General features: G+C 28.7%; 3 protein-coding genes across 3 annotated transcripts; 2 read left to right on the forward strand and 1 right to left on the reverse strand.

The window, feature by feature from the left end:
- Positions 1 to 758: 758 nt before the first annotated feature.
- LOC130954941 (U-box domain-containing protein 7) lies at positions 759 to 4,414 on the forward strand. The gene is made up of 2 exons (XM_057881709.1): positions 759 to 1,559; positions 3,430 to 4,414. The coding sequence occupies exons 1-2, from the start codon at positions 1,069 to 1,071 to the stop codon at positions 4,280 to 4,282; spliced, it is 1,344 nt and encodes a 447-aa protein (XP_057737692.1). The 5' UTR covers positions 759 to 1,068; the 3' UTR covers positions 4,283 to 4,414.
- Positions 4,415 to 5,144: 730 nt separating this feature from the next.
- On the forward strand, positions 5,145 to 9,899 carry LOC130955559 (uncharacterized protein YNL011C). Its single transcript, XM_057882447.1, has 12 exons — positions 5,145 to 5,502; positions 5,583 to 5,715; positions 5,890 to 5,986; positions 6,408 to 6,451; positions 6,668 to 6,824; positions 6,984 to 7,055; positions 7,536 to 7,619; positions 7,817 to 7,918; positions 8,114 to 8,161; positions 8,545 to 8,670; positions 9,254 to 9,346; positions 9,457 to 9,899. The coding sequence occupies exons 1-12, from the start codon at positions 5,205 to 5,207 to the stop codon at positions 9,586 to 9,588; spliced, it is 1,386 nt and encodes a 461-aa protein (XP_057738430.1). The 5' UTR covers positions 5,145 to 5,204; the 3' UTR covers positions 9,589 to 9,899.
- A 145-nt stretch (positions 9,900 to 10,044) lies between these two features.
- On the reverse strand, positions 10,045 to 11,073 carry LOC130955412 (F-box protein At1g49360-like). The gene has a single exon (XM_057882261.1). It carries the CDS (start codon positions 11,071 to 11,073, stop codon positions 10,045 to 10,047), a length of 1,029 nt encoding a protein of 342 aa, XP_057738244.1.
- Between the last annotated feature and the right edge of the window lie 12,457 nt (positions 11,074 to 23,530).

Consider the following 23,530-nt stretch of genomic DNA (forward strand, 5'->3'; position numbering starts at 1 on the left):
CAAAGACTTGCCCCTTTTTTTTCTTTAATTATATTCCTTCCCGTAAGAACGTCCTAAATTTTGAATTTGGTGAAGACTAAGGGTCAGTTTGACTAAACTTCTTAAATAAATTTAAAAAAAAAAAGTTTAAAATATAAAATTTTTTATTAATAACAAATTTTAAATAAGTTATTTTGTATTTGAAAAGTTATTATAAAAGTCTTTGTTTTAAAGTTGTGTATTAAATAAGAGTGATAAAATAATTTTTAAAAATAAAAAAAGTCACATTTTTTAATTTTTTCAAAAACTCTTAAATAACTTTTTGAAAAGTTAAAAATTTATCTAAAAGATTGCACCAAACACTATTAATATAATTTTTTATAAGTCAAAGGTTAATAAAAAAAAGTAGTTTTGGAGTTTCCAAACGGATCCTAATTGGGTTGAGAGTTGAGACACAGGTAGAGAGAAAAAAATAAAAACAAATGGTGAATTATGTTCGTATTTTATACTTACCTTAACTAAACATATAAGACCATATTGAATATATAAATTCCAAATAATTTTCAAACTCAAAGTTAGTGATATTTTGCCAAAATACAGACCATGGAGTATTAACAACTTTTCTACCAAAAATTTTGTTGTGCATCTGATATCTTAGTTTCAAACATGGTCACGAATAAACAAATTGGCACTCATATATCAAGTTTAGGTACGAAAATCTTTTAACTTTACAACAACGATTTTGAAGGCCCTAAAATTAAAATGGTGCCTAAATTCCATTCACTTAATAAAAGAATAACGTGAAGGAGGATCCTGTATCATTCATAATTACATAAAAATGGGACAGCACTGTTCAATTGCATGTGCTCTGTATTTTAAGATCACAGAGCTCTTGTATTAGTTTTTTCATTCATTCACTTTCTCTCTCTGTCTCTCCCTTCTTCTTTCTCTGTTCTCTCTCTGTCTCCAAACTCACAAACAGAAACTCAGTTATAAAAGGAACCAAATCCCCCAACCACTTTTTTCTCAACTCTCTCTTTTGTTCTCTCCTCTGATCTCAGTTTTTCTCTCCCCCTTAACGAACCAACCATGCATATTCTTCCTCCTCCATCATCATCATCATCATCTTCTTCTTCTTCTAATTCTATTTGGGTATTGTCTAGCATAAAGCTTCAATTCTTTGCACGAATCAGAAGGTTCCTCCAATCAAAAGCGACACGAAAGCGCCGAAACCAACCAAGAAACAGAGCTGAGCAGAGCAACAACGACAATAACAAGGTCGAAAAAGTTGTTGAAACGGTTCAAGTCATGGAGAAGCATGAGGAGGAGAAGGAAGAAGAGGAGGACTCTGGTATCGTGTTGCAGAGGACAGTGAAGAAGCTTCACTTTGGAAGCTGGGAAGAGAAGGAGGTGGCAGCCAAGGATATTGGAAATTTGGCAAAAGAAGATTTGAAGGTTAGAAAGTTGATAACAGAACTCGGTGTGGTGCCTGTGTTGGTCTCTATGGTGGCTTCCGACGTGGCCACCCGTCGCAGAGCAGCGTTGGTGGCGTTGATCCACCTTGCTGATGGAACTTACACGTAAGTTTTTTTTATTTATGTGGTGAAAACTTAGATGCAGTCAACTTCATGTGAAGTTGATATTTGAAAGTCGTTAAATAATTTGATTGATTTGACTAAATTTTCATCTAACAGCTCTCAGCTATCAACTTTATGTTAAGTGTACTGTACCTGAGTTTTCACCATTTTTAATGTAACTTTGTGATCAGTTCATATTTGAGTGCTTATGGTTGCTTATTCATTATTTCATTTCATAGGTTCTTTGGCTCTTATAATTGGTTAATTGAGTGTCCATGAGTTTTAGAGTCTAATGAATTGTTAGGTATGGCTACCATACTCGTAGCTATCATAGATAGTAAAATCTGTTAAGTTGAGATTAGTGGTAGAGAATGATAGAGAAATTTTGAATCACTTAAATCTATTGATACTCTCAAAATGCAAAGTTATTGAATTTGTGGGCAAGGTTAAGGTCCACTAACTTGTAATCAGTGCGTGAACTAATAGTATTATAATATATATATTTTTCCATTCCCCTAATTAAATTGTTTGAATCATACTTTAAAATAAAAAATGTGAGAGTGGAGCAATAGTAGCTTGTGAGTAACCGCATATTTTGACTTCTAGAGAGCATAGAAAAGGACTGATAAATCACAAAGTGGCTATTGGCCTTGGCGGGTATGGCTCATGACTCCACAGTTACCACAGCCACATTGGTTTTCAATATTAGAGGGAAAAAAATTATTGATAAAAACAAAGGAAAATTAACATCTCAATTGGAGGCAAAGGTTGAGAGAGACTAGAGAGTTTGGTGCAGTACCTCGCATTCAGAGCTAGGTCTTCCTATACAGGCTGTTAGTAATACGGGAGTTATAAAAAAATAAAAAATGCTATTTGTACGCCAAAACCAGTCACTAAAATTAACTACTAATGTATTTGTATGTAAATACATGTGTGATTTAATTTATTTTTAATGTGTATTTGTATTTAGCATATATTTTATACTGGTAGCTGAATTTAATGATTGATTTTAGTATACGCGTAATATAACTCTAAGAAAATAGATGTAATCGGATCCATGGCATTAAATCTGAGATTAAAATTTAGCCAATATTTTCGGATCAAATTTCCCAAAATCCCACTAGCACATCACCATGCTGTAGTTGCTAATAATTAATAAATTTTAAAAAATGGCCAAAATGTGTGCTGAGTTGCTTGGTTGTGGAATGAGCTACTAGGGGGACAAATTTCATATTGAAGCGACATTGCTGTCGTAAAAATTCATAAATAATTTATTAAAATATAGCGTAGTTGATCAGATTCCTTTATTATCTTTCAAACAACTCGTGTCTTTTTGTTGACCTACATTTTCCAACACATATATTAGTTTGAGATCCTGGTTGACTTCAGTAATAATATGTAATAAGATACCTTTTTTATTTAGTTGGTTTGGCATTGTTATTGTTTTGTACTATAATCGCATCACTCCCATCGATCAAAGGAAGAAAAAATGGACCGGAGAAGGTGGGAAGGTGATGGTGCATAGCTTAGAGATGTTGACTTGTTCATGCTGACTTTGTAGAATAACTGCTATCAAAGTATTTGATTCTAACCTAACTTTGACCTCGTTGAAGCATGTTTCTTTCAAAAACGTCTTTTGCATACTAAAAGAGAAGAATTACTACAATTAATAAAGGTAAAACTAAGGGGAAGTCGAATTCAGGTAAAATTGATATTTGAGAGCCGTTAGATGAAAATTTAATTAAATCAATCAAATCATCTAACGGTTCTCAAGTATCAACTTCTCGTGAAGTTGACTACACCTGAGTTTCCACCGTTAATAATTCATAATGATAAATTTTTCTCTTGACATGTCTTTTGTTTCTTTCTTCAGGAACAAGGCTATGATAGTGGAGGCAGGAATATTATCCAAGCTGCCAAACACAGTTGACAATGTAGATGAATCAACAATCAATGAATTTTCTGAGTTGCTGTTATCGTTGTCTTCACTAGCAAACACCCAATTCCATTTTCCTTCATTGGACTTTCTACCATTACTAAGACACATTCTTGAGTCAAACTCCTCAAGCTTAGACACAAAAACATCATGTTTGGGTGCCCTATACAACTTTTCAAGCGTGTTAGAGAACGCGGGAGCTTTGGTTTCATGTGGGATTGTTCCTATTTTATTAGAACTATCCTCAAGAAAAGAAACTTCAGAGAAAGCATTGGCAAGTCTAGGGAACTTGTTAGTGAGCATGATGGGGAAGAAAGCAATAGAGAATAGTTGTTTAGTGCCAAAGAACTTCATTGAGATCTTGTCATGGGAAGACAAACCCAAATGCCAAGAGTTATCGGTTTATATATTGATGATCCTAGCGCATCAAAGTTCAAGTCAAAGGGAGAAAATGGCACAGGCTGGCATTGTTCCTGTGCTTCTTGAAGTGGTTCTGTTGGGAAGCTCTTTGGCTCAGAAGAGAGCATTGAAGCTATTGCAATGGTTCAAGGATGAGAGGCAAACCAAGATGGGGCCACATTCGGGGCCACAAACACCGAGGTTTGCATCGATGGGGTCACCGGTGAATCAAAGAGAAGCAACGGAAGGGAAGAAGATGATGAAGAGTTTGGTTAAACAAAGCTTGCATAGGAACATGGAGATTATTACTCACAGGGCTAATGCTGCTGGAGACTCTTCTAGATTTAAGTCATTGGTTATTAGCACTAGTTCTAAGAGTTTGCCTTATTAATTTTCATATTTTTCAATTTTCTCTTTCGTGCTAATAATGTTGAGGTTGACTTTACTTTAACATGTTAGATACTCCTACAACATTTGTATATGTCGACAAATATAAATGGAAATCAACAATGTCTTTTTTGAATTTGTCTGATAACAAAATGCAAATTTCACTTCAAAGTCTTAAGTCACAAATTATTTCAATTATTTCTATAACATGTTTGTGTAAAATGTTAGTAATTTTTAGAAAGTAAATTTTATAGTGATTTTTGAAATTTAGGTAATTATCTAATTTAGTTTTTTAGATTCTAATTTTATTATAGTAATATTTTAGATTGAACTTTGAATAGTATATGATTGTGATTCTATAATGTCGAAATTCAATCTAAAATATTAATAAAATAGAATTAAAATATGGAGAACAAAATTAAATAATAACGTATATATAAAAAATCACTACAAGAATTTACTAAAACTTTTTACATGTAAAAATAGCAAAATTTCATCTCAAGAGCCTATCTCTTGGATTCAGAACGAAAAATGTAAATTATGCTCTCTCTTCACCCATAGAACTAATTTGTGTTTTATTATTTTATATTTTTATGCAGAGACAAATATATAATTGGACTACGAGTGATTGGGTGAATAATAATAAGATATAAGTAATTAATTAAGGAAAAATCTAGGCCAGCAATTTTATTGAATTTTGTCCAGCATATAACCAGCAGAGAAATGTAAGTCATTGGATGAAATCTCACACCAATTTCATACCATCAAATCATCATTAATGGCTAACAATCACAAAAATTACTGCCCCTAGCATTACTCTTAAATCGCAAAAACGTATCGGAACCGTTAGTTCAGTTTGGAGTGGAATCGGATCCGAAAGATAGTGTGACGCGATATCTGTAAAGTGTGAAGAAGACGCGCGAACAATGGCGGAAGCTTGGTTGGGTTTGGGTCCCACCTTCTCTAACTCCCTCCCTCTTCCCCTTCCCTCTTCCTCTCCTTCTCCTCCTTCAATGGCTTCCGTTCCCTCACCCCGCCACCGTCGCTGTTACTCCAACCCTGACCCTCCCCCTCCTCCTCCCCAGCCAGCTCTCCTCGTCTTCTCCGGCGGGACCGCCTTCAACGGCGTCGTCGAGGACCTCAAGACCTTCACTACCCGCGTCGCCCACGTTCTCCCCGTCTCCGATGACGGCGGAAGCACCGCCGAGATCGTTCGCGTCCTTGGTATGTCTTCCCATCTTTTTGCGATTTTTATTTTCATTTTTCTCCCGATTTGATTGGTTGAGTTGGTGTGCGTTTGTCAGGTGGTCCTGCTGTTGGAGACATACGTTCGAGGTGTCTGAGGTTGTCTGATCAGAGCACAGCTGAAGCTCTTGCAGTTCGGAATCTGCTTGGTCATCGTCTACCTCTTGATCCACTCAAAGCTAAATCTGAATGGTGCTTTCCTTTATGCCTAACAATGCCAATCTAGTTACTGAACTTTCTCTTTTACTTTATGTACATATATTGCCTCAGTGTGTGCGCTATATTAATGGGGATTAAGATTATCCAAATTTTTTGCATACTTTTTTATGAGAACTATTTTGTAATGTGCTGCTGGGACATGTATAGGTACTCCATTGTGGAAGGTGATCACACACTATGGAAAGGTGTTTCAAAACCTTACAGGGAGACTATTCGATCTTTTTTGGTTTATTTTCAGAGTCAGGTGATTCTTACAACTAGATGTACTTCTTTTCTTTCTAATCCTGCTCATACTCATCAATTGCAAAACATTTCTTATATGAATATGGATGTTATAAAGTATGGTCTCCTTTTTTTATTACTTTCAATCGTTTGTTTCTGAGATTGGTTGTTGCTTCTTAAACTGTAGTCTAGTATTTTAGTGTCTGTGTAATTCTGGTCGAGTATGCGTTCAAACTTCAAAAGTCTCACTTAAGTTGAGTATCATGTCTTCTTTTGCATTTTTAGACAAAATATATTATTATGCCCGTCATAGTAACAATCAATCACTATAATAATCAACACTACAGAAGAAAGAAAAAATATAATGTGCTTCAATATTGTATGCTTTTTTGGTGAGCTTCCTTGAAACTTGAAAGTGGGGCCTTCCATTTCGGTTTTTGCAGATTCTACGCCGGGCTGAAGAATCATTTTGTTTCAGCAATGGCAGGTCCTTTATTTTTTACTTCAGCTAAATGTTTGTAGTAGTTTATTGAATCTTCTTGTGCCATTTTTCTCACCCTCCTACCTAACCAATAAAATTATTTGCTTTAGAATCTGATATGATATAATGCCTATGTAATTGGTGGGAATTTTTGGAAACTGGCAATTGCAATTGGTGTGTGAAAAACAGAACAATTTAAACTGACTTTTATGAACTGTGCAGCATTGGGAATTTCTTTTTTGCAGGCGCACGTATATTTTTTCGGTCCTTGGATGCTGCAATATTTTTGTTTTCACGTGTTTCAGATATTCCCCCTGAAAGCCTGGTTCTCCCTGTAATTTCCACCAACGACAGGCTTACCTTAGGGTGCGAATTATGGGTATGTTACATGTGTATTTAAGCATGTAATTCTGCTTTGGTTTCATTGAGGGTAAATTCAGGTTCTGAGAGGAAAACTATTTCTTTGCTGTTCAAAGAAAATTCACAATTTGAATTGTTGTTTTGCTTTTTCTTACATTATGCTTTAATATCCGTTTAGGATGGAACTATTATAAGGGGACAAAATGAAATTTCTCATCCAACCAGGGGAACGACGGAGCTGATTAACAAGGTATGTTTTTGTATGTATTGAGAGATTATGCTTATCAATACAGTATTTCTGCTCAAAATTTTACTGATCTGAGGTACATTGTCCAACTTAAATCTCTGGACTCTTATTGAAAGTAATATCAATGTAGGATGGGTGTTTTTTAAGTTTTAATGATGTGGAATGTATGCTGATGTTGTAAACATGTCAATAAAGGCATCGAAAATATTAACTTACATGTTAGTTGAGTTTGAAACAAACAAGAGTACTTGGTTTAAATTTCAGAAAATATTTAATTTCAGAATTAGTCACTCTATTACTTTAATGCTTTCCTGATATAAAATCTAGTGAAGTTGTAGCTTCCAAACTAATTTTTTTTCTCTGTCATTCTCACTAACTGACATACTACAAAATTGTGATTGGTTGGTTGATCTAGTATGTAATATTGTAAAACTGTGTATCTTATATTTCTTGTATACTAAAGTTTTATCATTTTGTGGGTAGGATAGCTTTTCCACTCCAGCGCTTCCTTCAAAAATAAAACGTGTCTTCTACATGTCAAGTGAGGGAAAAAATTTGCTCCATGAGGTAAATCTGTTTTGGTGCTATTTTTATTAGAATTGTTCTTCTGTTAGAAAAGTGAAAAAGAATATATTTGACAAAGTGCAACTTTTTATTCATTTTTATAAATTTTTTTTTTTAGGAAATGAATTTTGCTATTGATTTAATAATTTATGAGCAATTTATAATTATAACTTCCATTTGTTTTGATATCTTTTCAATAGGTATTTCCTTCACCTAATGCAACTGTATTAGAGCAGTTAAGTAATGTGGACTGCATTGTGTATGCCATGGGTTCCCTTTTCACTTCAATCTGCCCCTCGTTGGTAAGATTCTTAGAAGTAGTTTGTAAAAAGTATGCTATTTCATCTTCATGAAGCGACATTGCATAATCTTTTAATTTTGTTTGAGACACTGCATAATTATGTGAATTAATCTATAATTTTGTTAGAATAAACATATCTTTCTTCTTTACACAATTTAGTTCTCCTAGACGATCACTGATCAACAAGTTTTTCTAGGTCTTATTGGGAATTGGGGAGATTATTTCATCAAGGTCTTGCCTCAAGGTACTTCTTGATCTTGTAATTATATATGTTTTCTTTGCTTATTAATGTTTAGTCTGATGAGCCTTCCATCCAGTATGTATTTTAGGAATTTAGGCTTGATAAGATTGCTTTCAATTTGCAAGGAGAGCATTTGTTTCTCTTTTGGAAGAAACAAGCTATTAAGGTAGTCCAGCTCTGCTTGATTGCTGAGCAATAAGACAAAAAGGGTGATAAGTTTCTGTGCTTTGATGTGGAAGTCCAGCCATAGTGCTATTAGTGGGGTGAATTTGTTCCAATGCATGAAATTCTAGCTGCAGTCTTTTGCTTTATTGAAATTTTATAGCAATATATGCATTCTTTTTCCAAAATTCTGCTCATTTTTATTTTTATTTCTTAAATGTTAGGTACTTATGTTAAATGGCACATCTGACCGGGAGACTAACGGGTTTTCGGCTTCTTGTTTTGTTACTGCCATCACGGATGCTCTAAATCGAACATATGGAGATCCTTGCAATCGGCTACAGAATCCTGTGAGTGGAAATTCCTTCACAATTGAAGCTAGTTGGTGCCAAACAGAGATCTTTATTTTTATTCTGGTTCAAAATAAGGCTTTGATTAATTCACTAAAGAGTGCCAATTTCATTTTATTTGAATGCCTGCTTTTTACCCTGTTGCAAGTGCCAAGTGGTATACTGTTAATAAACCCTTATTGCTCCATATGATGATTGCTATTGCAGAATGAATTGTCATATGTAGTTTACTCTCCCCTTGTTGTTGCTGCAATTATTATTGAAATTTCAAAGAAACTTTACATAAAAATGTATGAGTTAGGGCTTCTGCTTTGGTACTTACTAACTACTACTATAGATAGATTTGTTTAGCATTAGCTTTTATTATCACATGTTCGACACGATGCATGCCTGGAAGAGCCTGAGAAAAATATTTTTTCTTAGATGTTTTCCTTCTTTTGAAGCAAAATGATGTATTTGATGTGTGTAGAATCTTACTTGAAATAAAAATTGAGTTACTTTTGAAACTGATACCTAAAATTCACAGTACAATATGCATAATGGTGATAACAAGATTTTTTCTGCCATTAATAATTTTATGCAGCCGAGTCAGTATATCAATACCATTTTGGTGCCAAGAAATAGTTCAGTTCCAGTTGATGTTGACCGATTGAATGCCCAAGGAATATTTGATGTGGTATGTATACTAACTTTGCTCGAGGCAAAATTGAGTGGATAATACAACCTATAATCTTTTTAATGCAATTTACTTTTTTTTGGGATCCTCAAACAATTCTTATTTTGCAGATTGTTGTTGACTCCCTACGTGATTCCAAAGTGGGTATAATATATGACCCAAAGTCGTTGATAAGAGCTCTCGCTGACTTAATTGACAGATACATGAAGTCAAGAGTCAAGGAATTAATTGATGCTAGATGATATAACAAGGGGCTACAATTAACAATTTTTTTTCCTCTGAAGGATTTTCTAGGTAAAATTGCCTATTTATAATCATATATTGGAACAATTTTTCCTCCCATCCAAAGTACAGCAGTTCGATGAAACCATGATATAATGTTTATTGCCATAAGTATTTGATTATGTAGGGATTATATAGTTTAAGATAAAAGAAAAAAAAGGAGGAGAAATATTAAGAGTCTTGTTGTAGATTTACAGGTATGTATGTCGCATACATTAATCTTATTTGATTATGGCAGATCTCAATTGAGTGTATCTTAAATGTTTTGAAGTTGAATGAAATCCAAATTAAAAGAATTCTCAAATCCTACACCATAAATCATTTGAAACAACCGAGCAAACAGTATATAATCCAATGTTGGAATATTAAAATAACTAAGAAACTTGACATAATAATCAAATCAAATAAAGACTTAACTACCAGGTTAGGCCAGGAGGTACTTGAACATATCTTGGTTGAATCCATACCCCTTTAATCTGACGAGCCAGAGCCACATGTTGCTGATCAGGCACAATGGTCTCACTGAGAATGACGCTATCATTTCTTAAGATATGAAGCCACTGTATTCCGAGGATCATGGTGCCACATATGGAAATGGACACAACATCATCCTCACCGCCCCTGAAGCCCAGCCTCTGACCCATGTTCAAGACTCCAAACATGTTTTTCCGTACGTGATATTCCAAGGTTTCCACGTCCTTGGAAGAACCATGGTTAACTATACGATAATTCGCCCATGACTTGCTGCTTTTACCGTCAGCATTGAAGGTAACCAAGCCGTCATCCGCGTCCAAGAACTGAAACTTTTCCTCAGAAAAAGCAGCACCACTTACTGTGTTTAGCGTGGAACGAACACAACGATGGCAATGCTTGTGCCACTCCTTGTTCCCCCTTCGAAGCAAGTGCAGTTCCAGTTCTACCTCACTCTTGCGGCTAACCACAACCACAACGCAATCTTGGCAAGTAGGGTCAGCAGAAAACGCAGCAACATGTTCGCTTAGGTCTGTGAAGGGACAATCTGGAAGGTCTATCTTGGCTCTTGAGAAAGGGCAGAAGAAAAACATTGCTCCTTCTTGCACAAGAAGCAACCATCCTAGGTACGATGCAAGGCAAGTGGCTCCGTCAAGTTCTGGAAAGTTGACGGTGTAGAGTCTTTCGGAGTTTGGAGATTGCGATCCGAGTTTCAAGAAGGAACACTGTGAGCCTTCACCATAGAGGAGAAACCATAGCTCGCGGCCTGAAGGGTTGTATTCTGAGGGAGGGATGAGCCATTCTTTGCAAACACTGCGAAAACTCAGAAAGTCTATCAATTCTAAATAGCTTGCAATTCTTGATAGCAGGTCTCCAGGCAGATTACACCACTCTACTACTTCCCATTCATCACTTTTCGTTCGTTTCATCTCCTTACATTCCTCATTATTTGACATCCTTCCTTCAACAAACATTCCACTATGTATCAGGTACCAGCTACTTACAATGTATTGTTAGTTATGAAAATTGTTTACCATATAACTAACTAATACATGTATCCAGGGAAATCATACTAAGGATTAACAAAGGATCAATAACTAAATCAATCGCTGGTTCATTTTAATGTGATTCTATAACACTTAGTACAGTCATCATAGTCAGTAAAGCATAGTCATACTACAATTCCAGTAATGTTATATTACTAGAAAACATTATCATTATTTGTCAGTACTTAATCAACAATAATTTACACCCATATTTACATACATTTTGCACACACAAGATATATAGTTTGCATTCATATTTACTAGAATTTTACGTACATAAATTAATTCGATTCGCATCCATATTTTTTCAAAATTTACACTTATAAATTAATAAAATTTATTTATTAAATATAATTTAGTATTTATATTGATTAAATAATGACAAAAAACATTAAAAAGTACTAACCCCTCTTGAAATCCACCAGTACTAAATTAAATATAATTTAGTATTTTGAGTGACCACGACCCAAAAACAATGATTATAATGTAAATAATAGATGGATTGGATGGATCGATGTGTACATACTTCAGGATGAAAGAGAACATATATAACAAAGCATAGAAAAGAACATGGCTACGTGCAGAAAGAGAAACAAGATAAGATTGATAATATAAGAAACAATAATATATTATAACAATAATAATAATAATAATGGTTATGTTTACGGTTGCATTATCCATTGGCAGGGACTTACAGTATTCTTCAAAGAGTGAAGTGCGACGGGACTTATGAGAATGGAAGAAAGGAGAGAGTTGCAACTAATATTGTTTTGGTCACCAAAAGGAATTAAGATAACTGAAAACGCGATATTCTCTAAGTGTTCGTTTTAGCATGACATTTTTTCTTTTCCTATATGAATAATGGGAATGGGATTTTCTCATTTTCATTTATAATAGCTTCATCAAAATTAATACGTTACTTTTGATCTTTTTGCTTTTTAAAAACTTAAAATTTTGAAAATTGAAAATTTTTTTTCAGACTATCCAACTTGAATTGGTTCGTTTTTTAGGAATAAGTTCTTCTAGTACTACTATTATTTTGCATCCAACTTAAATATCTTTGTATGTTTCAAATAAGGTTTAAAATTCAAATTTTAAGATATTTAAATAACAACAATGGTGTCAAAAGACTTCGAGATAGAAAAAATCGAAATTTTATTTAAAATTAAAAAAATAAATTAAATACGTAAAATATAAAATAATAATAAAATTTAAATTGCAAAATTGTCAAATTTAGTAAAATTTTTATAAAATTAATTGATTCATTTAAAAGTATAATATCAAAAGATTTTAAAAAATTATATCGAGATTTTAATTTCTATATATTAAAAGATATTTTTTCATGATTGATTATTTTCTTATTGTATAGGTTTTCTTGTTTTATTTTAAATTATTTCTTAAGTGAGTATGGAAAGCTCTAATTTGTTGGCCACATGATTATCATTTGAGTCATATAAAAATAACAAGTTTCAAAAGTTTTAATATAACACTAATTGTTGTATTAGGTTATTAAATCATTCTCTCAGAGATGCAGTTATATCGCAAATTAGTTACGTGAAAGGTAAACGGCCACTCATTCATTCATTAGTCATTACCTAACACTTGACTCACTAGTCATCATATATTTGGAACATATAAGAAGAAAACAGTAGTGTTCACTATATATGATCGTCTAGTTGCCTTCACAAATTGGGGGACACAAGTCTCACATCTACAAAGTCATACTCCTAGATTAGATTATTAGTTAAGTTTATCCACATATATATCTATATGATCGTCTAGCTGCCAAGCACTGCATTGCTCAACAACCAAAGCTAGAAAATAATTAGTGCTCAACTTGAATTTTGTAATCATTGTGGCTTGAAATAAATAATACATTTATTCTTTTTAGTATTTGGATACGGAAATCTTTTGATAACCAAAGAAAATCAGCCAAAATTAGCCATAACTTAGCCATAACTTACCTTATTTAGCATTCATTAATTGTCGCGACAATTAATAAATGCTAAATAAAATAAGTTCTGACTTTTTTTTTTGTCTACATAGCATTATTCGGTGAATATATAATGTAAACCAAGAAATAAAAATCACAAGGAAAAGCAGAAAATATTGTTTCGGATCCCTTTGGTAGTAGCATAGTCTAATGACAAATCTCTTATCTCTTATTTTTTTGAAAATATAGAAAAATATAAAATTGTGTTATATTAAAGAGATTAACAAATAGACTTAGTACACAAATTAAAAATATAACACTAAAAAACTTAATTAGCTACATTGTGGAATGATAGTACTTATGAAATACCAATCCCTTAATAATCTTTATAAAATTAGTAACTATTGTGAACAAGTTAGTCACTGCATATTTACGTGAATACAAGTTTTAATTTGTTACAATATGTATGTAAACGCACAAGTTACATTTACAACAAATTAAGCTTTTTGTTTGAATACAACCAAACTCCAAGCATACATATATGTGAATAAGAAGTTTCAATTTCTTAGCCTGAACGATCAAAGAACAGTTTCAATTTCCTCTAAAAACCACCATACAATCTTGAGCTTCTTTAGCTTATTTGATTAAACTTTGAACAACTTTAATAAATGATTTTTCTTCACTTATATATATGAAGCCATAATCTGCATGCATCAAATTGATTTTGATTTTCATCCCATAAGCTAGAAGGTCAACTAATTATTGAGAATTTAATTATGGTTGACAATTTGTCAATATGCAACATTTGTTTATTATTTCGAATAATATTATAATACTCATACACATCAGCCGTCAATTTTTACGGGTTTTCCTTCCATATTTGATCAACTATATTACCTATACACAAAAAAATAAAAAGATTATTAAATCAGTTATTTATATAAAATAATATTAAAAAATAAAATATATATTATAAATAAATTAAATAATATATATATATATACAAATATATAGTAGTTAATTTTTTATTCGGTGATAATATTTTTTAAATTTGATTTTGTAAAAAAATTGTAGTGAATTAATCAATATTTATACACATATAATTAATGTAGTCATTGATTGAACGCATGACCTTCTAATTTGACTTTAGAAAGCTTATCCTTATCAAAAAGAGGAAATGGACGGCTATAAATAAATAAACGAAAAACCACAATTAGTGAAGAAACAAAACAACAAATGGAGGTTTTTGTGGGAAAAAAAATGTTTAGATAAAGTTGAAGGCAGCAGAAAAGGGCAAGAGGGTCCTTAGAGTGGGCCATTACTCGTGTGCTGGAGCATTAACCTAAACTAGGGCCCATTATGTGGGTTGCGTGGTTTAGTGGGTTTGTTAAGAACTGAACCCCATAAAAAATCTACTTACCTTTTTGGGCTTCAGTGGGTACCATGTTTTGTTGTTTAGTTTTTGGACACTATACCGCCGTGCTATTCACCTGATGGAGTGATGGACCATCATGGAGGGTGGCTCCCACGGTGGTTGGTGGCAATGCTGATCAAAGCTTTTTAACTGAAGTGGTACCCAGATACTCTTCTACTTTTCCTTCAATGTTGATTAGTATCAGCATACATGTCTTCATTAGTATTAATAAAACTTCTATTTTCTTGATTGATGTGCAAATCAGTTTTGTAATTATGTAAATTTAACATAATGTTAACATTAATGCCACAAAAATTCGGTGCACTGGAGCAGATAGTAATAGTAATAATGTTTCTTAAAATACAAGCCATGCAAGTTGGTAATAACAACTCATATGTGATGACAGTGAAGCCGCTAGCAGTTGCCAAATTTGACAATTAAATCATGTTATTGTCAATTTGTCATATACTCAAATTATAGTAGAAATTCCGACATACTGATCCCTTTTTTCCAAAGGTAAAAACAAATCTTCTACATACTTTGTTGTTTATTTTTGAGCTATAACCAATCTATATACGTTTTTGTTGGGCCACATTAGTGTATGAAAGGTAAAATCAGGTCATCCTCATATCCATGTATGATTGCACAAACCTATTAAGATCCTTTTTTTTTATTTTCATACTAAATACTATAAATATAGAAGAATTTATTATACACTCAAGATATGTTATTCCACTCTAATTCTTATATTTCTTGGATCTCGATTAACTTGGTAATCAGAATTTTTTGCAGGTATCATCTCTATTCATCAGTTTGAGACAGATTGAAAAACTTTGTTTATATTTAAAAGATCGTCCTAGGTAAATATTTTTGAACAATTATATATAATAAAAACGATCGTATATAGTGTATATTTTTTGCATTTAAATAAAACTAGTCTTGTGCTCTGTTCAACTAAAATAAATATGTAATTAGATGATTATGATCTTGTGATTATTACAAAAATTCATCAAGGTCATGTGATGATTACTACTTTTATAAAAAGTTTGTTGATATATTTGTCAATAACTCAATGCACAAAAATAATTTCAATTTGTTTGGCTCTTTTAAATTAATGAACAATATTCAATAAAATACAATTTACCAATTTGATAGTACATAATTTAATATATCTATAAAAAAAACTTTAATACAGTAATTGTTCACCGAAATTAAATTTGTTTCATAATGCCTTGAAATTTTAATTTTTCTTTCCTCTAATTAAAGGAAAGTACCTGTCTAAGTCTAACTCTGTCCTGTACTTGCTTCTGCTTCCTTTCTACCTTTAATGTATTTTAAGTTTTTAACCCCTTTTTCAAAACAACATAGATCTTTTATTTTGTATATAATAATAATAGAATGGAACCAAAAAGTGAAAAGTTAAATTCAATAAAACATATTTCACTATTTGAATATTCTTCTTTGTCTTTATCAATTATGTTTAGATTCTATCTATAAAATTCACTAATTTAACTTCGAAATTTATAATTAAATTTATCTTTAAGCACACTTTTTTATTTCTTATTATTTTTATCATTTCTAAAATTTTAATAAACTTACCATCTTGATCAAGTTGGTGTTAGTTAGTCTCTATTCAAATATCTTATCATCAGAGGGTAAAAGCGAAAAGTTAGGATGTTGAATTATACTAAGAATGGCCTTGCGTCTTCTCTGAAGTATATGGTATTCTTTTCTATTAAATAATGTATATAAAGATAGGACACTGAGACAGGGATATAGAGATACAAAATCATATTTGGCAGATAAAATATGGATAGAGATAATATGTTCAGAGATATTGAATTAGTGTATTTTGTGTCCATCTTGACAGGAAGACACAGAAACACTAACAAGAGACACAAATTATTTTTATTTCTTTTTATTATTTTTGTTAATTTTTTATAATTATATTTTTTATTATTATGTTTTTAATCTCAAATTTTTTAAATAAAAAAATAAGAATAAGTTAAATTTTCATAATTTATTTTAGTTTATCGCCAAACAGAATACAAAAACACAAAATTTTATATCTGTATTTTATCTTGTCCTATTCTCAATGTTTTATCATATCCTATTTTTGGAAACAAACGCATCCTAATGTACATACCTTGCATTCATTGATTGCATTATTTCCACCCCCTCTGAAGGAATAATCATTTGAGTCTACACTCGCAAAGTCACATGTAAGAACAAAGTTGAGTGTGTCATATGGTTCATGAGATTATATATGCACATAATTAAATTGAGTATTTAATTTGGAGACCCGTGACATGTATGTAGACCAAGGGGAAGCCAAATAACATTTCAATTAATATTCTCCCCCTAAAAAATGTGGCATGTTGAAGATTGTAACCTTCCATTGATTTTCCCATAAAAAACAAATCCCTTTAAATTTGAACCGCCATACTCTTACTCTTACCAAAACCCCAATCACAAATCCATCCAAGGCAAAGCCATTGTCAGAAAATAAAAACCAGTGTCCTCTAGCGCCCACCACCACCACCATGTGAACCACTTTTCCTTCCTCATCTTCTCAACATTATTAATTTATTATTGCATCTTTATAATGCACTTAATAATGAAATTGTACTTATTTTTTATTTTTATAAGTATAATAACTTGTGTCATATACATGATAAAGTTAAAATTATAATTTTAAGTTATTTTATTAAAATTAATTTAAATTATAATAATTTGATTAATAAAAAAAGTAACATATTATACATTTAAAATATTTTTTTAATATGATGCTAAATATATCAATTCTAATGTTGTTATTAATTGTTTTTATTAATTTATTTTTTCAATAAATTAAATATATATAATCACCAACAAATATTTATATATTTTATTTTCAAGTAAAAACATATAAAAATTAGCTTAAAATAAACAATAATAAATTCATAAATAATTCGAATACACAAATTTTTTAATAAACAAAAAATAATTTAAAATCAGTAAAAAACAACTCAACACTCTTTTTTGATGCCTGTAAAATATATACCTAAAATAACATTATCATAATTTTAATACCCTCAAGATGTAAATATGGAATAAGAATGTATTATCAATTAGCACATAGAATATTTTTTAATTGATAGTAATAAATTCTAATAAATTTGTCCAAGAGATTTAGAAATTATCTTTTCATTATAAGCTTTTAAAAACTTCTCTATATACCACATTTATCGTACAATTATCGTTCAAGTGTCTGTAATCTGCAACAGCACTCACAGACCGTCTTTACCCTTGATAATGTAACATACAATTGATCACTTATTTGGTTTAGGGTTGTTTGTAGGCTTAGTTGTAACATGTAGCAATTTTTAAACTAATAGTTATAGTGGATTATTCAAAAGTTTTTTTGTAAATAATTACTAAGGGATCTGAAATGAAAAAGCACCCAAATAACTTAGTTAATTAAGTGCATAGTACAGCACAACAGAACATATAGAATTATTTTTTGTAATATCTATTTAGTTTATTTTTTATTTGTATCGTATGTTATAGTTATTTTTTACATATTTATTTAATATATCATATGTTAATACTAAGAGTATTTTTTAAAAAAGATATATTTATAAAAATAGATATAATATGATTACAAATTTAACATAAATAAATTAAATAAATAAAAGATTAAACTAACATACTTACCAATACCTGGTTAAAATTTTTAAATTGGAGAATAATTATGTATTCAGTTGCTTGGTGATCATATAGATGATTGAGTAATTGGGTTGCAAATTAATTTCATAGTGTACACTTTATTTTTTTTTCATTTCTAAATGAAAGCGAAAATTAAGAGATATAAGTAATATGTAATGAAAAAGATAAAAAGATTTTGCATAAAAAAGATAATTATTACAAAAAAATCTCATTGTAAAATATTATAATTTTACATAGGGCAAATCATAAAGATCAACACAATGTACTAGTCATTTCTCCCTATTTTAATCATGATATAAGTTTTTTTTTTAAATCAAGAGTCCAATAACATCTTTAAAAAAAATAAATTAAATGCACTAAATTAAGAACAAATAAATGAATAATATAAAAAAATTACATATTTTTACATGTACAGATTAAAGAGAATTTATCAATATAATTTATATTAAACGATAAAAATAACAATATATTAATATAAGAATATACTTTTAGAAAAAGTCACAATATAATTTCAAACGTTTTAATAAATAAACTGTTAAAATTTTTGCTATGGTAAAATGATGCTATTATATGATTTTTTGGCAAAATTAAAATTAAAAGAAAACAGTTTTATGTGGGTTAATATCTATTTACTATGTACCAAATAAATGGAATCATTCATTTATTTGTTTCAATATAACAACATAAGCAACAAAAGTGAAATGATTATTAAGAATTTTATGATCATCGACCGTATTTATTATACGTGACTCCTTCTTAAAAGTTATTCTGCACACGTATGCAGTCGGAATATATATTCTACTTGATTTCTTAATTGCAAAATTTGAGAAGATATAGACATTTTCTTCGATCAGTTCATTCTCAAACATCTTTGACAAAAAAATTTTAATTGAATAGTGAATTTTATCACACTACAAAACAAATTAAATATAAAAGCTATTAGCACTTATAAAGCTATTAAAACACACTATTTTTGACTCGTATAAGGGTTTACTAATCAAATAAACTTAAAATACGAAAAAAAATATTTATAAACCTAGCATCACTTAAAAGAATTATAAAAATAATCAACTAACCTTATCATCTATTAGAACCATTTTTATGTAAACCATCTTAATTTTATCAAATTTGGATGGAACCTCTGCGGTGAAGTTTCTTCCTTCCCATCCATAAGGGAAAGGCAGGCTTATGTCACTCTCAAATGGAGCGGGTTACAAACAACTTCATGGTGAGACGTCTAAGCCAACTTTGATTTTTCATACTTTCTCATCACATAATCTACCATAGGTGATACTATTGATAGAATCGTAAGTAATAGCCATTAGATATGAAAAATAAAAAACAGAATAAAAACTAAATTACGAATTTTTAAATGATAATAAATATAAAAAAATTTACTATTATTCATTATGTTTTATTATTAATCTTTATGATTAATTTAATACCAATACTTGCTCGGTATATATATTATATAGTATATACATTAAATATATGATTATTATTCATTATTTGCTTCTTCTATTTTGCTAACTTCTCTCATTTAATTCTTTCGAAGGAATATATTACTATTAATTGTGAATACTTACTATAATTATAATAAATTTAATTATTACTCTAAATAAATAAAATAGATAATAATTAAAATTATTTTGTAGTCTTTTATATTTAATATTTACTATAAATATAAAGAGTACACTAATTAATGAATAGAAATATGAGTAGAAAATAAAACACATCAATTAAAATTAAACTTATTAAATAATTGAAAGTAAATAATATTTGATAATTATTTTAGCATTTAATTAAAATTTATTCTTTTGTAATGAGATTAGCCAATAACTTTTTAATTATTTTTATCGTATATTGTCTAATAAATTTTAATAAATAATATCTAAAATAAGTAAATCAAATAACAATGATTTGAAATATATTTTTAACAAATTAAATGCGAGAAATAAAAATAAAAAAATTGATAAAGAATAATATTTATAGATAAAAATAATATTTTTATTTTGGAGGAAAAAAATATATGAAGAATTGTTTAATAACTCATGCCATGTATGTGATGATAAATTGTTCAATAACTCATACCATACACGTGATAAGGTTGAAATTATAATTTTAAATTATTTTATTGAAATTAATTTAAATTGTAATAATTTAATTAATAAAAAGAATAACATATTATGCGTTCGTTTTTTCTTAATCTAATGTAGTTATCAATCATTTTTATTAATCTATACTTTCATTTTCTAAATTTATGATTAAAATAACAATTATAAATATTAATAATTAAACAAATCACTATATTATAATTATTTACGTTTTATTTTCAAAATAAAAAACATACTTTTTCTTTTTTATTAAATGATTTTCTTATTTATGTTACCCCATATATTCATCGTTTAGTCGATGATTTCTTTTTAGGATATATTTATTTATTTTATTTAAATAATTTTAATTTTTTTATTTAAGTATACATATATATTAAGTCACATCATATATCAATTATTTTTTAATTTTTTTATTATAAATATTTTTTTTAGCTTACCATCATTCAATAATTTTATTATTTCATTAATATCATTAATATCATTATATGCGTAATAATCTTTATAAATCATAGTAATTTTTTTATTTATGTATATGTATATATTAATTATTTAGTTAATAGTTTCCTCATTCTCATAATATATTTATTTTGTTAAATAATTTTAAATATTTTCTTATTTAGTTTATATATATATATTAACTGTATATAAATATATTTAAGTCGTATATATTAATTATTTTTTTATCATGATTGTTTTTTTGCGTCTACAATTATTCAATAATTTTTTATTCTTTATTATTAATATCATCGTATGTGTAATTTTCATAAATTATAATAGTTTTTTAATTTATATATATATATATTAATTTTGTTAAAAAATTTAAATATTTTTTATTTATACATACATATATATTATTATACATAAAAATATTTAAATCACACATATTAATTATTTTTTGTTTATGATTATTTCTTTATATATATATATGATTAATTTTTATTCTATAATCGTGCAATAATTTTTTATTTTTTATATTCATGTATATTCTCTAATTGATCTCCATTCATACGCTTATTAACAATTTTTTTTAAATAGTAATGTTTTATTTTTTTTATTTCACATATCTTTATATCTTAGCAAGAAAAATAAAATCACGTTTTGTGACTCTTTTTCTTTTGTTATGCCTTAATCTTAATTAATCAATCTTGTGTCTACATAATATAATTAAATTTTTAGTCACTCTAATCTTATACTTCTTTTAATAATTGCATTACTAATCTGAAATACAAAAAAAAAAGAAAAAATGTGATACATATATTCAAAAAAAAATAAACTTAAAATTAAAAAAAATTATATTAAAAAATTTACAAATAACATATCCAAGAAGAATAGTTGTAATATATAAATTGAGACAACAATTTAAATTTCTCTAAAACTAATTTAATCAAATACTAATATTAGAAATAAATTATTTAAATAATATTTAATTTATTCTAGTATTTAGACACGTATAGATTATAGTCATTTTCATAACGACAATCAACTGAAACATCATAAGTTTGAACATTTAGAATTCGTGCAAATTCAGACCATCCCGTTATTAAATAAGTTTCATCATTCGCTATCCATGTAATGCGGTAAGGTATAAAATTATCACACCGAAAAACTAAATTGACCTTTATTATCCTCAATGGCATTGCATTGATGCAAAAGAATGCCGGTAATTTATGAAAAAAAATCACAATATGTTATAAAATTATTTTAATTATGAAAAGTTTAAAATAAGAAAAATTGAATATATTATCAATAGTTAAAATTGCATCTTCGAGTTTAACACAAATTTACTAAAACTGAACTTAAATTGAGGAAATTCAACCTCATTATGTACTCCACTTCGAATATTTTCGGGCAGACGTAAAAAACATGGAGGGAATGAAACTTGAACTTAGCATACAAAGTTATGTAAAAATAATTTATCAATAAAAAATCGAGCTCCTCCCAAGAAAACTAATTTTACCCACATTCCATTAGGTTGGTCATAATATGTGAGTAGATCCAACTATCCTTCGGCAAAGCATGTAATTATAACCTGAATCAGTGAATACAACTTGAGATAGTATTTGATGAACGTGGTGCATTATAAACGATTGCAACAAAAGATAATCACACTAGAATATTAGATGAAAAGAATAAGTTAGCATAAGAACAATCATTAAATTATAAATAAATATATATATATATATAATGAAATGAGTATATAAAAAATACTATAAAAAATTATAAATTATACCTTAAAAAGATCAACTTGAAGAAAAACGAAGACTACATTGTTATTCTATGAAGTCTTAAAGGAAGAATAATAAATTTAAAAAATGAGTTGACTCTCAGATCTAGACTCACGAACTACAAAAAAAAACTATATACAGCCTTTATTAGAACAAAAATAATTATATAAATTAGTTATTATTAAGTTAATTTTTTATTATTTACATTATACATCATATATTTACGGTGATTGAATAAACCATTATCATATCATATACATTTTTAGGATGATTAGAATGATAGATTTTTGTTTTTAATTTTTTAAGGTAGATATCAATATCAATTTGTCGAAATTACGATTAATTTAAAATTATATTACAACGATTGAAAATTAAAATTATTGACTATTAACATAATTATGATTAAATGCTTATTTGATGTATAATTATAAAAAATTATTGACAATTACCTTAATTATGTATTAAATACTAATTTGATGTATAATGATTAACAATTAATATAATTATGTAGAAAATAAAACATAGCAACTAAAATTTGATGTACAATGATAGACAATGTTTGGAAAATTATTTTGGCATTTAATTATTGATTATTATTATTATTATTATTATTATTATTATTATTATTATTATTATTATTATTATTATTGGGTCATCATTAATGTAACAATTTATCATTAATAAAATTATTGCATAATAAATGAGAATTAGAATGGTATCAATATAATTAAGATGATTAAAAATATTTTTGATTAATACTTAATTTAATAATGTATTAAATATTAATTTTATATAATTATAATAAAGATATTTTTTAAATTAGTATAATTATATATTATTTATTAAATATTAATTGTAATATAATTGTAATATTGTAATATAATTATAATAAATATATATTTTTTTAAAATAAATTTAGAAAAAAGTATTTTTATTTTGGAGAAAAAATAAATTTATAAAAAATTGACACCTCATTTTTATTAGTTGATAA

This window comes from Arachis stenosperma, chromosome 10 (genome assembly GCF_014773155.1).
Source record: "Arachis stenosperma cultivar V10309 chromosome 10, arast.V10309.gnm1.PFL2, whole genome shotgun sequence".
Taxonomy (NCBI): domain Eukaryota; kingdom Viridiplantae; phylum Streptophyta; class Magnoliopsida; order Fabales; family Fabaceae; genus Arachis; species Arachis stenosperma.

Excerpts from the sequence above, each read along its gene's own strand:
- LOC130954941 (XM_057881709.1), top strand. The coding sequence starts at position 1,069 with ATGCATATTCTTCCTCCTCCATCATCATCATCATCATCTTCTTCTTCT. Across the intron at positions 1,560-3,429 it reads CTTGCTGATGGAACTTACAC|GAACAAGGCTATGATAGTGG; the intron begins GTAAGTTTTTTT and ends TTCTTTCTTCAG.
- LOC130955559 (XM_057882447.1), top strand. The coding sequence starts at position 5,205 with ATGGCGGAAGCTTGGTTGGGTTTGGGTCCCACCTTCTCTAACTCCCTC. Across the intron at positions 6,825-6,983 it reads CCTTAGGGTGCGAATTATGG|GATGGAACTATTATAAGGGG; the intron begins GTATGTTACATG and ends ATATCCGTTTAG. Across the intron at positions 7,056-7,535 it reads CGACGGAGCTGATTAACAAG|GATAGCTTTTCCACTCCAGC; the intron begins GTATGTTTTTGT and ends TTTTGTGGGTAG.
- LOC130955412 (XM_057882261.1), bottom strand. The coding sequence starts at position 11,073 with ATGTTTGTTGAAGGAAGGATGTCAAATAATGAGGAATGTAAGGAGATG.